General features: G+C 50.4%; 1 protein-coding gene across 3 annotated transcripts in view; it reads left to right on the top strand.

The window, feature by feature from the left end:
* TRPM2 (transient receptor potential cation channel subfamily M member 2) overlaps window positions 1-17375 on the top strand; it is a 60399-nt gene that overhangs the window by 10830 nt on the left and 32194 nt on the right. For all 3 annotated transcript variants that reach the window (XM_032772467.1, XM_032772462.1, XM_032772466.1), the window contains exons 3-11: window positions 1659-1744; window positions 4343-4511; window positions 5259-5439; window positions 10548-10714; window positions 12079-12259; window positions 13050-13111; window positions 13518-13718; window positions 14475-14577; window positions 16580-16701. In XM_032772467.1, the coding sequence (XP_032628358.1) occupies window positions 1659-1744; window positions 4343-4511; window positions 5259-5439; window positions 10548-10714; window positions 12079-12259; window positions 13050-13111; window positions 13518-13718; window positions 14475-14577; window positions 16580-16701 (1272 nt within the window). The remainder of the gene's footprint in view (window positions 1-1658; window positions 1745-4342; window positions 4512-5258; window positions 5440-10547; window positions 10715-12078; window positions 12260-13049; window positions 13112-13517; window positions 13719-14474; window positions 14578-16579; window positions 16702-17375) is intronic.

The following is a 17375-nucleotide window of genomic DNA, read 5'->3' as shown; positions in this document are numbered from 1 at the left end:
GCCAGAGCCCTCATCCCCCTGCACCCTAATCCTCATCCCCAGCCAGAGCCCTCATCCCCCTGCACCCTAATCCTCATCCCCAGCCAGAGCCCTCATCCCTCTGCACCCTAATCCTCTGCCTCAGCTCTGAGCCCCCCACATCATCAACCCCTCATTCTCAGCCCCAACCCTCATTCCCCTGCAGCCTGATCCTCTGCCCCAGCCCCAGCCAGAGCCCATCCCCCTGCACCCTAATCCTCTGCCCCCAGCCCTGAGCCTAATCCCCTGCCCCAGCCTGAGCCACGAACCCCTCATCCTCAGCCCCAACCCTCATTCCCCTGCAGCCTGATCCTCTGCCCCAGCGTGCACCACCTCCCCCTTCCTACACCCCACCCCCAGCCGAGCCTGCACCCAAACTCCGTCAAAGCCTGCACCCCTCACCCCCTCCTGCACACCACCCCTGCCCTCAGCCCAGAGCCTGCACCCAGCACCCAAACTCCCTCCCAGAGCCTGCACCCCTCACCCCTTCCTACACCCCCACCCCCAGCCCAGAGCCTGCACCCAGCCTGCACCCAAACTCCATCCCAAAGCCTGCAGCCCTCATCCCCTCCTGCAAACCCACTCCGTGCCCCAGCCCGGAGCCTGCACCCAGCACCCAAACTCCTTCCCAAAGCCTGCATCCCTCCTGCACCCTAATCCCCAGCCCAGGACCTGCACCCTAGAACTCCCCCCTGAAACCCCGCCCAGAACCTTAGGCAGGTGGAGGAAGAGTTTGAGGGGGCAGAGTTGGGGGGGCGGGTTCTGGGCACCACCAAAATTTCTACAAACTTGCCTCCCATGGTTCTGATGCTTCTGGTATGAGAAAGGGTAGGGCATTCACATTCCTTAACCCTTGTCTGCAGGGATCAGTGGCTCACCTGAGGGCCTCTGGCCAACCCCCAGATCAGGTGATCCCCCATCCCTCTGCCCACCTTCCAACCCTAAGGAGGGGGTATTCCTTAAAGGAGCCACAACTCCTTTCTTCCTGCTTGACCAGACAAAGCCCCCACCAATCAGGGCTGGCTCAGGCTTTTTTGCCACCCCAAGCGGCGAAGGAAAAGAAAAAAAAAAGCCGCGATTCGTGGCACTTTGGCGGCATCTCTACTGTGCTGCTTCATTCCTCAGCGGCAATTTGGCAGCAGATCCTTTGCTCCGAGAGGGACTGAATGACCCGCCACCGAATTGCTGCCAAAGACCCGGACATGCTGCCCCTTCCCATTGGCCGCCCCAAGCACCTGCTTCATTCGCTGGTGCCTGAAGCTGGCCCTGCCACCAATTTAACATGAAATAACTCAAATTAACCCTGCAACAAATTCAAAGTGTGAATAAGCTATTAGACTCAACCCTCACTGCTCCTTCGTATCTCGCCATCCTCAGTTTTGGGCACACGTTTGTCTGTCTGGTACAGAGTATGCTGGCAGAGTCCTCACTCTGCTATCTGTCTAACTGAAAGTGTCAAATTCCCATTGGGTTTCTTGCTGTTATGACCTTTGTTTCTCTATGTACTGGCTGAGAGGCCTTGCACGCTGAATCTGTGATGTGCCCCTTTGTCTGTGGATCAGTTGTAGGAACCTATGTAATCTGGTCTTTGTCTGAAACCATTTGGGCCTGCTGTTTCCCTTATTCTCTCCACCTCATAGGAGAATCTCAGCTCGTGGATTCCTGAAAACATCAAGAAGAAGGAGTGTGTGTACTTTGTTGAAAGTTCCCAAATGTCAGATACTGGGTAAGTCAAATGCACTGATGTTTTCCCCCTTCTATCTGCTTCTTGCTTTCCACCCATGTTGCAGGAAATTAGAGTCAACATCCAGTGTTAAGCCCATTTCTGCTGCAAGGAGAGGAGTGCAATGATGGTCTGGGAACTGCACAAAGAGAATACAGAGACAGATTTCCTGGGGAAGAAATGTTGCATTTCTTCAGCTTATTCTACGAAGCTAAGCACAGCTGGTTGAAAAATGTTGTTCTTATTCCTGTGGAAAACTTTGATGGAAACAAAAACAAAAAACGTAGTTTTTGTTTAAATTTTCTACAGAAAATTGGGATTTTTTTTGGTGGAAATTTGAAAACGGATATATTTTGATTTGCAAATACAGCCATGATACCTCATGGGAGTTGTAATTCCGGTGCCTCATACTCCCATCAGGCAGGCCATTCATCTGGGTGCAAGGTCACACTGGTGGGGGTGGAGTGGCATACTCTTCCAAATGATGTCCTCCAAGTGGTGTGACCTTACACTCACCATGAGTGCAAGGTCATGTCAGCGGTGGTGGGTCCATTCCATTCCCAGAAGTACCATGTTTTCTGGGAATGCATTAGTGGCTACCCTCACTCCCTTTCTTTATACTGACAATGTATACTTATACGTATGTTACGACCCTTTGAAAAGTGCTTTGAGATCTTCTGATGGCAAGCACTGTATAAACAGCTAAGCATTATAGGAATTATTATTATTTATAGGCTAAGCTGTCTGGTTGGATATTTCCCATGACGCACCACAGTCTCCTTCCTTGGAGAGGGAAGCTGGTGCAGCATGAGTCCCAGGTGATGGTGCACCATGGGAGGTGTAGTCCAGCTGGGGAGCTCCACCCATACAAGTGTATGGAGATATAAAGAAACTGAACTACAACTCCAATGAAGCTCTGCAGCAGTATTTCCAGATAAAAATTTTGTGAGGGGGTTGGCCAAAACATTTCAGTTTTTTGTGTGTTCTGTGTTTGAACAGAAAACTGAATTTTTCTGCAGAAGGCAGACGCTTTCACAAAAACATTATTTTAGTCAAAAATCCAACAAAATTGTTGAGCAGCTCTAATGTAATGTCAGGATCAAAATCTGAGCAGCTACTCTCTCAGGCAACAGGAGATGGAGGAGACTGCTTCTAAACATGGGGCTGAGGGGAAAGGCTTGAATCCTAGCTAATGAATACAGTAGGACTGTGCTAAGTCTCACTGTACAAAGTTGCAAACATAAGCAATCCTCATAAAACCTCCAGCGTTCCCACTGCGCATTGCTGATGACTGTAGTGAGGTTGTATTTACTTCAGGAAAATATACTATAGTCATGTATTACTATTGTAGCATTTAAAGGCACCACTGAGATCAGGGCTCCATTGTGCTAGGCGCTGCACATAGTAAGAGACAGCCCCTGCCCCAGATTGCAGACAAGCCAAATAGACAGAGACTGGAAAAGCCGTTATCCCCTTTTAGTAGTTGTGGAGCTGAGATCCACAGAGCTGAGGCTTGAGCTCGCACAGGGTATCGGTCCAATGCTTAGCCACAAGCCTTGGCTTGTTACACTGTTATGAAGCACTGTCAGCTGTAATGATATGAAACCCTGGGTTCCTTCTGCAATGCAAGTGTGGCTCCTGATTATGGTTGTTCACCTACTGACTAGTTCACAGCACTGAGCAGTGTGCACCAAGTCTCCTGGACACTGGTGCAGATTAGTGAGCTTCTGCCACACTTAACAGATCAGTGGTGCAAAGCACTCTGCACTACAGCTGGTTAGGAATTTTCAATCAAAACGAATTTTTGATGGAAAATGCAGTTTCTGCAAAGTTAAAATTTTCTATGAGAAAATTTCTGTTTTGCCTCAATTTTTCAATATCCTAATGGAAAAATATTTCATGAACTATTTCATTTTGGGTCCATTCACCATTGGACTGCTTTTCCCTTTGGTGATGCATTGCCTCATGGGAGGTGTAGTTCCAGTGATTCTCCCCCTATGCTCTGAGCTCCAGGGCTGGACTACATGTCTCATGGTGCAGCATGTGGCATCCCCTCAGACTGACCTGTGTGGTGCATCATGGGAACTGACTACAGTGCATCAAAGGAGATGCAGTCTTGCCATGGAGACCTGCTATTAGGGACATGAAGCACCCAGAACTACACCTCCCAAGAGGCAATGCAAAGCACTACCGGGATGTGTAGCTTAACATTGAACTGTCTCAGAACAAAATGATTTGCCATTTCTGAATTAATATTTTCCAGAACTTTTTGTTCCACAATTTTTAAAATATATTTTGGCTTAATTTGGGGTGAAAACAATGTCCAGATATTGAAATGTCCTGCAGGATGGAATTGCTGATTTTTGCTGCGCTCTACCATGCACAATGATCTCTTCCTCACAGTGATTTTGTCTCCATAGCCAATGGCCAATGAGCAAGCTGGGCAAGAGATTTAACCTCCGTAGGGGCTGCTGTTGGGCATTTTCAAAGTAAGCCACTGCCGCTGCTTCCAGTCTGAGATTGCCAAGGGACTCATCTGCCTGTAACTGCCAGAGATTCCCCTTCTGAGTTCTGGGGGTTGCTGACGCTGTTTTCTTGCAGGAGGCTCATGTGTGAGTGTGGTTACCCCAGGGAACAGCACCTGGAAGAGGCTACAAAGTCATCTGTTTTCCTGGGGAAAGAATGGGACCCCAAGAGGCACATCCAAGAAATGCCGACGGACGCATTTGGTGATATCAGCTTTGCGGGTCTGGGACCAAAGGTGGCAAAGGTGGGTCAGTTCCTAGTGTCTAGGGGACAGGGATCCCATATTGAAACCCTGCTGCTCGGCATTTACAGCTGATGGAATGGGCGTATTGCCTGCCTTTGATGCTAGATGGGGAGAGGCCCCAAAGGCAGCCCTGGTCCCAGCAGAGAAAGGGAGGGGGCAGATGGGGTCACCTTCTTCACCTTGCCAACAGCTGGAGCAGCTCTGGGGAGAGGGGAGGAGGACCAGGACCAGGACAAGTAAATCTGAGGCCTCCTCTGAAGCCATTTGGTGGGCCAAGATTCAGTGTGCAACCGCCTCCACTTCTCCTGCCTCAGACTCCTGGGGGTCTGAATCTCATGGAAGTGAGAGGGAACAGATACAGCATCCAGCTCTGAGTCAACCTCACACTTCCCAGGGCCTGGCACTAGAACAGCAATAGCATATATCACGCTGTCATCTCAGCCTCTTCTTGGAGGGGGGAATCTGTCTCTTCGGGGATGCTGTGCGGTGACAGAGTCAGCTGCCAGGCTGGACTGGCCCTGAGGTGATGCATGGGGCAGTGGAAAGAGATGTTCCTCTACATGCAGGTCTGATCCTTACAGGAAGGTGAGAACTGGGGTGAGGAGAGAAGGGAGCTGCCTAGAGGAAAGAAGTTTGATTCTTCCCGTGTTGGCTAGGATGAGTCTCTGGCTGGCTTTGCTCTCTGAGTAGGTGCAGTGAGTTTTACTCCCTCCCTTCCCTGTGTTTTGCACCACCCACCACCCACAGTATGTGCGTGTCTCAGCGGACACCCCTCCGTGCGTTATCTACCAGCTGATGACTCAGCATTGGGGCCTCGACGTGCCCAACCTGCTCATCTCTGTGACTGGGGGAGCTAAGAACTTCAACATGATGCCAAGGCTGAAGAACATCTTCCGACGGGGGCTGGTCAAGGTGGCCCAGACAACAGGTAACACCCGCCAGTGGTACATAGTCCCTGAGAGTGGGCAGAGCATTCCTGGGGCTGCGCTGGAGAAGAGCCCTGTTTATATCCCTGAGGGAAAAGCGCTAGGGTGTTCCCATTGGGGGATAATGTGCTAGGAAAGGAGCTCAGCTAATATGGTGGTGAGGGTGGTGTCAGAACTGGAATGGAATAGTATAGAAGGTGCCAGCTCCTTGTGGAACATCATCCCTGGCCTACGAGCTCATCAGAGCCTGAATGACGGGCAGTGACCTTGGCTAGAAACCACAGCTCTCCAGACAACGAGCCGATAGATCAGCCTCTGCAGGGGCTCTGGAGACAGGCAGGTTCAGTCAGTTACCAGAGCTCTGCAGAGCCAGTGAGCAGCTTTGGTAAGTGACCCTCCATGAGTCCTTGGACTCCTGCTCCCTTGTGGCCAGCGTTTTCCTTCTCCCCACTCACGCCTGCCTGCCCTCTGCTTATATACCACGTGCTCTGGGGGAAAAGCCTTCAGCTTTCCTGCCAGATCTGCTGTACGGTCTCATAGTGATTGGGGTGGGGTGCAGGGGCCCAGAGTGCCCATTTCTGGGTGGGGCCCATGGAGCTGAAATGTTGCTTTCAGGCTGAGAAACCTCTTGCACTGTCATCTCAGCTCATTGCAGCCCTGTGAATCTTTCTCCCTTCTGCCATCCTCTCTTCTCCACCACCCGCACACTGTTCTCTTATATACATACCACAGAGCACTAACCCCTTCCTGTGTTCCAGCCCTAGCATTGCCCTGTATCTCACCAGGACCCTTGCACCAGCCTTTTCTAGTAAATGCCTCCATTGCTGATCAGCTGCCAGTCACTCACTGTCCTCTTTCAGCAATGCTGACGCCATGAGCCTCTCATTAGCACGCTGATTGGCTCGGCATCTCTGGGAATACAGTGCCAGTTGCACACCAGCAGAGATGCCTCAGACAGAAAATTAATGCAATCCCAGGAATCACCTGGTGGGCCATAGAGTCCATTGCTAAGGCGAGAAGGGGTCATTACGATCCTCTAATGCAGGCCAACATGACTCCTGCATGGGGCCTGTCCCGCCTCTTTGAGCAATAGCTCATTATTTACAAAGACATCCAATCTTGATGTACTGACTTGAAGGGGTGAAGAATCTACCATTTTGCTCAGTAAGCTGGTCCAACGGTTCATCACCCTCAATGTTAAAAATGGGCACATTGTTTCTAGCCTGAATTTATCTAGCTTCAGCTTCCAGCCATTGGATCTTCAGATGGTATAAATCTTTTGCCCCATCTGCTTCCCCCCCATCCCTTTTTTTTCAGAGGGGGGAGGGATAGCTCAGTGGTTTGAGCATTGGCCTGCTTAAACCCAACGTTGTGAGTTCAGTCCTTGAGGAGGCCATTTAGGGAGCTGAGGTAAAAATCTGTCTGGGGATTGGTCCTGCCTTGAGCAAGGGATTGGACTAGATGACCTCCTGAGGTCCCTTACAGCCTTGATAGTCTATGATTCTCTGATCTTGTTCTAGATTAGAGTCTAGTTTATAGACCCCTGTGCCGTCAGAAGTCTTCTCTCCAGATACTTATAGACTCTGATCAAATCACCTCTTAGCCTTCTCTGAACCACAAACAGAAATATCCTGAGCCAAATTTTGCCCTTACTGATATTACCCAAGGGGTCCTTATGGGAAGTAACACTGTGTTGGGGTCCAGGCACAGTCCTTGCTTGGGGTAGCTCATGCTCTGTGAGCCTGGTGTTCTCCCACACGGTGGGGAAAGGCCAGCCCAAATGTTGACTGCTGCAGGAGACCACGAGATCTGTGTTGGGATTCTGCCACAAGAAGTGACAAATAAAAGCTTCAGCAGAGGCTATTCATACAGCCATTTCAATAAACTACAGCGAAAGGAGCCAGTCCATGAGTCCTTATTTCAAAGAGCTAGTGCTGGAAAAGGGATAGCCAGAGTAAATACTGAGCAAAGAATCTGGATTCTGAACATCTGAATCAGGTGGGAGTAGAGCTGGGAGAACACATGCTTTTTTTTTTTCAGGTTGTTGGCAGTTCCAGGAAAAAAATAATTAAAATAGTTTCAGGTTGACCCAAAGCAAAATTTTCAGAGACTTAAAAAGTAGTAAAATACAAAATTATTTTCAGCTAGATGCAATGTTGAGTTTGACCCAGAACAAAATGTTTTAATTTTGAACTTCAAAAAAAAAAAATTAATGAAGCTGCAGGAACTTCGTAATGACTTTTTATCTTGAATTAAAAAATTGAAACGTTCTGGTTGGAAAATGTTACTTCAAAACAATTAGATGTTTCCAGAGTTTTTATTTTGTTTTTTTTCAGTGGAAACAATTTGGTGAATTCCTAAAATGTATCTGTCAACCCAAGTGTGCCTTTTTTTTTGGCAACAAAGAGTTTTGGCCAAAAAACGTCACCCACTTCTAGATGGGAATGAATCCAGACCTCATGCCAGGATTCCTCAGACTTTGGAAAAGTTCAGATCAGGATCCAAACTTTGTGTTTCAGGCCCATCTCAGACAAAGAGAAAGAAGACAATCTGGACGGACCCATTGGTCCTTTAGAACTCTACAGGTCTCAAATGACACTTAGGCACTGGGACTGATTCCTCACTGCCTTGCCCCTGGTGCTGTTGTTATTATCTGTATTAGGGTAGATTCTAGAAACCTTGGCCCCGTTCTACCTGATGCTGTACACATACACAGGCCTTGTCTAGACTAGGATTTAAAGTGTGGTGTTAGAGCAAATTAGCTGACACATGGTAACTAACACATTATAAAAGCCAGGCTAAGTACTAGAAATCATTGCAGAGAACAAAAAGCTGTTGGGATCAAGCAGATTATACAATGTATGGTCACCACATTGGGCATTTGAATAACTAGACAGACAATGGGAGGAGGTTGACCAAACACAAGCAAGCCTTCTAAAGCTGACAAATACAGGAGAATAAGCAGACATGGGGCAGGGCAAATGATTCCCTATTGATCAGTTGGTTTGATTGTCATGGATCCACAGGATTGGTGTGACACCCTCAGTTTGGAACAGCCTCCATGAGGCTCCCCTTCAATGTGCCAGACCCCCACAAGGTCTCACTCTTCCTCCAGGGTAAGCCAAGCTATCTCACTGCCTCCGTGACTGAACCTCTGGGGCTCCAGCACTCCTACTTCACACCATTAGCGCTGCTCAGAGAGTCCAAATGAGCTAGACTCTTGGTAGAGACTTGTCCCCTCTTCAGGGATTAATGCACCCAGCATACACAGTGACACTCCCACAGCGCTGTCAAAACAGTTGGGGTTATTGGTCAACTGGACACAGCATAGGAAATCCTTAGATTAGCACAGAGAAATGAAGGTTAGTGCAGAGACCATGCTGGTTAGCCCAGAGCACAGCCAAGCGGTAGTGAACCGCCATGTTCAGGCTCTGTCCAGGTTCTCAGTCTGACCTCTATGGTCGCTTTCCAGGTCAGAGCCCTGACTCTTTCCAGCAGCCAGCACTTATCCCCACCACACACTTCCCCAGTCCTTTGTTCTCAAACTGGGGGATTGTGCTCAGCTTCCCTGCTGGGTTGGGACAGGGGGGAAATCCATCTCCGTCTGGGTCGCTGTCAATGTCCTAGCGATTGGCTTTGTCATTATCTTCTTGGCTCCTCCATTGATATGGGATTGGCTTTGGCCAGTCCTTTTTTATACCCAGCCAGGCTCAGACGGCTGGTCAGCATTCATACCTATGTCTCCCAGCCTTCCCTAAGAGCAAACAGTCCTTCTCTCACCTCATCTATAGGGGAAACTGAGGCACAAATAGGCATTATAAAAATACTACAGAAAATACCCCTTTCTCTCCAAGGAAAAGCAATAGAAGAAGGGGGGAAATGTCTGGAGGTTGGAAAAACTTTCGGTGGACTTGTGCTGTGGGCTATAAACTAGACTTTCTAAACCAAGTATCAGCATTGTCACTATCCCAAAACTCTTTTGATTCTTTGCAGATTAAATAGGGTGGCATCAGGAGGTGATATATGTGGCTGTTTGTAAAATTGGAAGGATGAGATTTCATACGTTTATATGTGTTAATAATGTTGATGTTTTTTTTTAAAAGGTCTCCAGACAAGTGTGTGACTTTTAACCTTTAACCGGAGCCCTTTACCATGAGTTAAAGGCAGTGTGCCTTGCCCAGACTAGACTTGTAAAAGGTGTTTGTTAACACATTAGCCTCACGCTTTTACATCTTCAACTGTGTCTTCATTGCCAAATCGGGTATGTTTTTACAGCAAAAGAATTAATGCAAATTAGCTCTCTCGCTGCAAAATCCTACTGGAGACAAGGCACAGGCAGTTTCTATTTTTACAGCAAAAGAATTAATGCAAATTAGCTCTCTCGCTGCAAAATCCTAATGGAGACAAGGCACAGGCAGTTTCTAGCTAGACAGGTCTGCCCTATACCCCACAGCTGTGGTTAACTTCACCTAGTTCCAGCAAAAGCTACAAAGCCGTGTCTCCACTAGGATTTTACAAACAGGGGTTGCTGTATGACAGTTATCCCTCTGTAAAACACACCTTTTTGGCAGTGAAGACGTGGCTATTAAGGCCATGGTGAGAGACAGTCCCCTGCCTTGAAGAGTTCACAGTCTGAACAGCCCAATGGTGGAAAGAAGAAGAGTTATTATCCCCACGTTATAGAGGCACACAGGTCCACAAGGTCAGAGAGGAAGTCTGCGGGAGAACAGGGAACCAAATCCAGATCTTCTGCATCCCAGCCTGACCCATGTGAAGACACCCACAAGACAATCTGTCTGCGCCTGCACAGAGCACAGTCCGCTCACAATAGCAGCATTCTCCTCACCTAGAGCCTGCACAAAGTCCAGGGCAGGGGGGCATGAAGCCCAGAGAAGTCCCAGACCTGTGTTTCAAAGAAGGTGGGCTCAGTTCACAGAGGGCTTCGACACCCCAAGGTACTGATGGGGCAGAATGCTGGATGGGCACCCCACAGGCCTCAGAATCTCCAAAACCTGGGTGGAAGGGGGACTTCTGCAGGTCTCTGAGAGGCCGGGATATCAGCCACTGTGCGTGGCGTATTCACTTTGCCAACCCCTGTTCTGTCTGCCAGGTGCCTGGATCATAACGGGTGGGTCCCATGCCGGTGTGATGAAGCAGGTGGGGGAAGCTGTGAGAGACTTCAGCATGAGCAGCAGCTGCAAAGAGGGTGAAATTGTCACCATCGGCATAGCCACCTGGGGGACCGTGTACAACCGTGGTAGCCTCATCTGCCCCATGGTGAGCTTCCAACCTTTGCGGGGGGTGATGCCTCTGTGTTTGATTGGTCCGATGCCTGCAGAGTTGGGGTGGGGGACTGTGTTTGTAGACATGCCCTGAATCTCACGCACCCTCAGAGGATTAGAGAGGTAAAGGCACTTATCCCCCAACCTCTTTGAAAATCTTGCATCAGAAAGAAACAAGGAGAAGGAATTCGAAGAAGGAATTCATGATTGTTGGTTAATACCATGTATTTAAAATACCAAGCATGCAAATGGAACTCCTGACCTTGCCCATTTCATGTTAGATATTTTCACACAATCTCAGAAGTGATAAGAGAAAAATAGACAGCCAAGAAAGTTAGAAGGGGCCATATTATGACAAGGGTGAGGCAAATACATCCTCCCCCTTGCAAACACATTTTAGGGTGCTTTTGATTCTAAAATAATGTAGATCCCCCCAAACCTCTCAGAATTTAACCAAATCTGTGACACATTTGCTTTTGTCTCAAGGAAACACACTGGAGAATGCCTGCCATAGCTGCAGAACTCTGGCTAGAGTCTGTAGTTACAGTGATAGGCCCTTCAGGAATACCTAAGGCAGACACATTCGAGTCTAATGAGACAGTGGGAAGATATTAGGTGCCTAGATAAGTAGCCTGCCTTTCAGAAGGGCTGAGCATCCTCCACTCCCACTGATTGCACTGAGAGCTGTTGGAAACTTCACACTTTGGAAAATCAGATAATTTATTTTGGGACTTGGGAGCCTAACTCCAGGCATCCCTGTTTGAGATTCTTGGCCTCTGGGCTGTGCAGAGTGCATCTCGAATCACTGAGCTAACTGAGCTGATAGCAATTTCAAATCCCTCCTTTGTGTATTTCTGAGCGAACGATTCTCCCCTCTCGATTCCGTAAAGCGTCAGGAGGGGCCCGGAAAGAGGGGGACAAAGCCAGGCGGTGCAGGAAGTGCTGCACGAGCTGCTGAGCTGAGGGGATTAGGTAACAGTCTCTGTGAGAAACAGCTTGGGAGGGGCCGGGATGGCTATTTGTCAAAGATTGCTGCCCAGTCCAGATCCCGCCCCCTTCTGTTTTCTGGCTCTGCCTCTGTCACTACACTGGGCCATCTTGTCCATCATTCATTGACCCAAGTCAGTACTGTCCTCCATCTCTCCTCTCCTACCCCGTGTGCGGACTCCCCTTTGCACTTCTGCTCTTTTCACCACATCTGCCAGCCACCACCTGTGCTCTTGTCTGCTTCCCTGGGGCTGTTCCTCTGGTGTTCAGCCAGGGGACAGCCACCTGCTCTGCTAATGTAGCTGTCCAAGCAAGAAGGGCCCAACAAAATCCCCCTGTTGGTCTGTCTCTCTTTCCTCTGGCCATTTGCAGGGCAGCTTCCCGGCTGAATACGTGGTGGATGAGGAGAGCCAGGGGAACCTGTCCTGCCTGGACAGCAACCACTCCCACTTCATCCTGGTGGATGATGGGACCCATGGCAGATATGGTGTGGAGATCTCCCTGAGGACCAGACTGGAGAAGTTCATTTCCGAGCAGACTAAGGTGAAAGAAGGTAATGGCTGCACAGGTCAGCCTGCCCCGGAGCGGAGGGAGTGAAAGACATGAGATCCGACAGACACTGGCACCAGGGCGTGGGCAAGCGCCTAGATCTCTCTGGCGTCTGGCGAGGAGGGAGTCACGTGTTAGCATCAGTGCATTTACCATTGGTGTGTGATGTCAGGAAGTCCAGGGAACAGAGGCTTTGGAGAAGGAGCTCCATTAGTGGATAACGTTTCTCCTGACAGGCTTCGCCAGTGGCATTGGAGGAGAATATCATAGGCTGGAGGAGGCTGTGCCTCCCCAAACAGCCAGGCATGGCCCCACCCATGCTCTGCCCCCAGTCCCACCTCCCCCTCCAATTTCCAGCTCCCCCTATGCAGTTCTCTGGGGCTGCATCACCCGCTCTCCCAGCGCTGGGGGCGCTAGCCTGGGGTGGGGGTCAGCGGTTGTGGTGGGGGGCTGTGGGCTGGAGGGGGCAGGGCTTCGGGCAGAAGGGGCGGGTCTGGGGGCTAGCATCCCCCAGCCAGTGGTTCACGTGCCACCCATGGTCAGTGGCAGAAGTCAAGGCAATATTTTTGCTGGTGAAGTGACTGCAAACCATTCCTGCCCTTCTGGCCAGTGCTTCCTGCTAGCTGATCTCTGGGAGCTGCTCTGCAAGCTGTCTTGGGTTGAAAATACCTGTGGCTTGTCTTCTACTTGTAGCTGTTTTCGGGAGATCCCTGCTGGCCTGTCTTAGCAGGGCAGCTGATCTGTGAGAGGTCTGTGTCCAAATGGAACTGACTTGAGCCCCTGCTTCCTTGCAGGAGTCGCCATCAAGATCCCAATTGTCTGTGTAGTGCTGGAAGGAGGACCCGGGACGCTTGATGTAAGTACATGGGAGAGAAGGGGAAAAGCGCAGCTTCCTCCTCCCAGACAGGTCAGGCAGGAAATCAGAACTGCTAGGGTGTGGGGAAGCTAAAGCCATGACTGTACCCAGTGACTTCCAAATAACAGCGGAGCAAACACTGTGGGAATGGCTCCCCCTGGAAATCCCCAGCGCGGAGACAAGCCGAGAGAGCCATGTGCTTCCCTTAGCCTGAGTGGAGGAGGACCACAGGGGGTGCTCGAAGCCCATCAGTGGTGGGAGATGCAGAGAAGCCACCAATGGGGGACTGTGTGTAAGCATGGGTGCCTCGGGCCTGATCCAAAACTCACTGGAGTTAACACAAAGGCTCTCATTGATTGAAGTGGATTTGGGTCAGCCCTTCTAGCCCAGCACCTCTGTGTTGCAGACAATCTACAATGCAATCACCAATGGCACCCCATGCGTGATAGTGGAGGGGTCCGGGCGTGTGGCCGATGTCATTGCACAGGTGGCCAATCGGCCTGTTCCAGAGATAACCATCTCCTTGATCCAGAAGAAACTGAGCATCCTCTTCCGGGACACCTACGAGCTCTTCACCGAGGGCAAGATTGTAGAGTGGACCAAAAAGGTGAGATGCTCACACCCTATCTGCTACGCTGGCTGACATCTCCCAGAGCACTCAGATACCAGGAGAGGGCAATGCGTCACCCCTCCTGGGATCTGCAGTTACCACACAGCCACTGAGGAGTGGGACCCCATGTCTGATGCTGGGGAAGCATTCTAGATCTTAGCTATGCACCCCACTGTTGGGAGAGAGGGAGCCTATCTCTCGTACTCACCACTCACCCTGGCTGCACCTGCAAAACCCCACTGTTTGTGTGTGCAAGTGGATATCTGTGTGAGCAAAGCGACTATGTGCACTGTGCAAATTGTCCAGAGGATGAAAGATGAGTGTGCCTAGAGGGGGCAGGAGAGTTGCTGGGGACAAGAATACATGGGGTGAAATCCTGGTCCCACTGCAGCCAGGGGGAGTTTTGCCATCGACTCCAATGGGATCACAATTTAACCCACAGTGTTCTAGCAAGCAGCGGGCTGTCTGTGCAGTCCAAGGACAGGGATTCAGCCTGCAGTTTGGTGGCTGGGATGGAAGTCATAGAATTAACCTCCAATGGGCTGGGAGGGGTAACAGGTGTCCATGGTGGATGGGGATTTAACGTCAAATGGGCTACAAGGGGCCGCAGATCCCAAGGCAGGAGCAAGGTATTAACTGCACTGGGCGGTCCAGCCAGAATCTTCAGGAAGAGCATTAACCCCACATGAGCTGGGTGGCGTGGCAGGGGATGTTACTGCTGCAGGACATCTGATCCTCTGCCATTCCTTGCAGATCCAAGACATAGTGCGGAGCAGGCAGCTCCTGACCATTTTCCGGGAGGGCAAAGATGGCCAGCAAGATGTGGACGTGGCCATTCTTCAGGCACTGCTCAAAGGTGAGGGGCAGGGCAGGCATTACCTGGCTCTGCTCTGGAGACAGGCAGTCACATGCCTGCCACCAGGCGTCAGGATGCTGCCAGTTCACACCAGAGTTGGCCATGGGCTCAGCAGTGCTTGAGCTGCTCCTTAGTGGCCATGGTGCTGAGTGCACCGGCTGTCACTCCCTGGTGCAGTGTCTCTGGGCTGCGTGGGGGAGTGTGAGGCATATGCAGAGGAAAGGGATGTGTGGACAGATGTTGGCTGCGTGTGTGTTCTCCCTGTGTGCAGTCCCAGCTCTGCGCAGAAAGTTGGCACAGCAGACCTTGAGCGAGCCGCCCAATGACCACAAAATCCATTAAGGTATGAAGGCACCAGGCCAAGTTTATTGTCAACAAAGCACAGTACTAGTATCCCGCAAACTGTACTGGACCTCTAATACATGTATACCTGTAACAATGGACCAGCTCAGTGAACAGCAGGATTTTCCGTTCCTTCCTGGGCTAAACAAAACACTCCCTCTAAAATACATCTTTATACTCTAATACAAACAAGTTACATATTGCTCCTCTAACATAGTTAGTTACTTCCCCCTAACACAGCTAGTTATCAGCAATCATCTTTTACATGTTGCTTCAGTCAAAACATCTCTAGTATGTACTGTCATCCTGACCGTATCATTTAAAAGGGGTCAGTGTGTTCCCATTAGCTTTGGGGAATGTTTTTGAAGCATCCTTAATATCTGGATGTTCTGGTACCACCCTTCTGGAATGTATTTGCGTGAGTGCTCTGTGCCTAGCACCTCTTAGGAATGTGTGTTTTTGCAATATCAGCCCTGTTCTTGCCAAATTCTGTGAGCAGGGCCTGCCTCTAGCTCACAGTCTAATTTTTGCTTTTTTATCAGCAAAGTTTTGATCACTGCTTTAGCCCAGGCCTCATACCAGGCCTCTAATACAAGGGCTTGTGTCTCAGGCTCTCTTACTACTACAGGATGGAGCAGGGATGTTGTCAATTCATTTCCCAAGTGATTTCACTGAGCATGACCAAAGAGCATCTGTCCCTGTGGGGTACTGCTGCGTCTCGCCCCATATGAGGCGCTGTTTCACCATTTCGCCAGAGGAAGGCTGTGAGGCGCTTTGAGATGCTTTAGCACTGTCTGAATGGAAGACATTTGCCCAGTCATTATCTAGTGCCGTGCACTGATCATCCAGCCCTCTCTTGTTACACTAATCCGTTCCTCTCTGCCTTTTGCTCAAGCAGGCTCAGGGGAACATGTGACCCTGTTTTTGGAGGGATCGCTGTTAAAACAACCACTGATCTCTCATGAGACAATCGACACTCTTTCATGCTCTTCTGTTGGTCAGAAGAGTCCCCCCTGTGTATCCCACATCAGGGCAGAGTCACCTGATGTCCCTGCCCTTTCCCTTTTGGCTCATCGTCATTGGTTACTTCACTGGTGGGGGACATCCTGCGCCAGTGTCTGTGGGGATCCAAGCAGCTCCTTCTCGGGCCAGTTTCCATAATGCTCTTCCAGCTGCTCTCTACTGTTTCTTAGGTTGACAGCTCTTCAGGGCAGGGATAAGGAGAGAACTCCTGGCACATAGTTCTGTACCAGTCCCCGCTTCTCAGAACAAAGCGACTGTGCTGTTTCTCCTCTGCACATGCACTGGATTCCCATCAAGAAATCTCACACCCATAAGATGTGTGGGGCAGTCAGAGAGATGTAGTGGCCTGGCAAATGGCTCACAACAGACCAAGAGGGCAGAACCCCAGCAGCCATGGCAATAGAAGAGCCAATATGGGATGTCTTCTGGTGTCTTTCGCCCAGGGTTCTTTGGCCTCCCTTTCCCCTGGCCTGTTGTGCTCACTGCGATGTGCTGTGGGCAGGCTGCTCTGTCAGTTGGCTGGTTCTCCATCAAGGGGCCCGGCTCTGGATGTTGCTTTTCTGGGAGAGGTAAGAATGATGTGGCCATCCCAGCCCAGCCTTGGAGTTCACTCTGTTGTATGTATCTTTGGCTGCAGCTTCCCGAAACCGCGACCACTTTGGCCACGAGAACTGGGATCACCAGCTGAAGCTGGCAGTGGCCTGGAACAGGGTGGACATTGCTCGCAGCGAAATCTTCACAGATGACCATGAATGGAAGGTGAGACGCACTTGGCTGTGCCTGTCCTTCAGCAGCAGGTGGGGAGCAGAGGGTCTGATTTTCAGGTATTCTCCTAGACTTTAAGGCTAGAAGGGATCATCACGACCATCTGGTCGGACCTCCTGCACATTGCAGGCCACGCGATCTCCCTTCCCACTCCTGTAGTAGGCCCCGAACCTCTGGCTGAGTTATTGACATCCTCAAATCTTCATTTAAAGGCTTCAAGTTACAGAGAATCCCCCATTTACACTAGTTCAAACCAGCAAGTGACTCATGCCCCAGGCTGCAGAAGGCAAAAAGCCCCCAAGGTCTCTGCCCTGCTGCTTGGGGCAGGGATGGAGGGGTGGGATCTAAGGGGGGCTTTATGCCACCTTGGCTCCTTCCTATTCCAGAGTCATGCCAAGGCTAGTCAGGATGCCAGTGCAGGGCTGCCTGCTCTAATGTACACTCTGCTTTTCCTATCTCCTGATTGCCCTGAGGAGCAGAGACAAGTCGTAGTTCAATGTGTGCCAGCCTGGGTCCAGCACACCTCCAGAGTACCTCCAACCTGTCCCCTATGCTGGGGGTCGGCAGCAGGGCTACTACAGGGCCTCGTATACTGGCCAAGGAGCCCCCTGCATAGGGAGCATTCTCAGGGGTCAATTTCCACCCACTTTAAGGCCCTCTGTTGCCAG

This window comes from Chelonoidis abingdonii, chromosome 8 (genome assembly GCF_003597395.2).
Source record: "Chelonoidis abingdonii isolate Lonesome George chromosome 8, CheloAbing_2.0, whole genome shotgun sequence".
NCBI lineage: Eukaryota > Metazoa > Chordata > Testudines > Testudinidae > Chelonoidis > Chelonoidis abingdonii.
The sequence above is the reverse complement of the archived record's forward strand: the minus strand, read 5'-3'. Positions and strand labels throughout refer to the sequence as shown.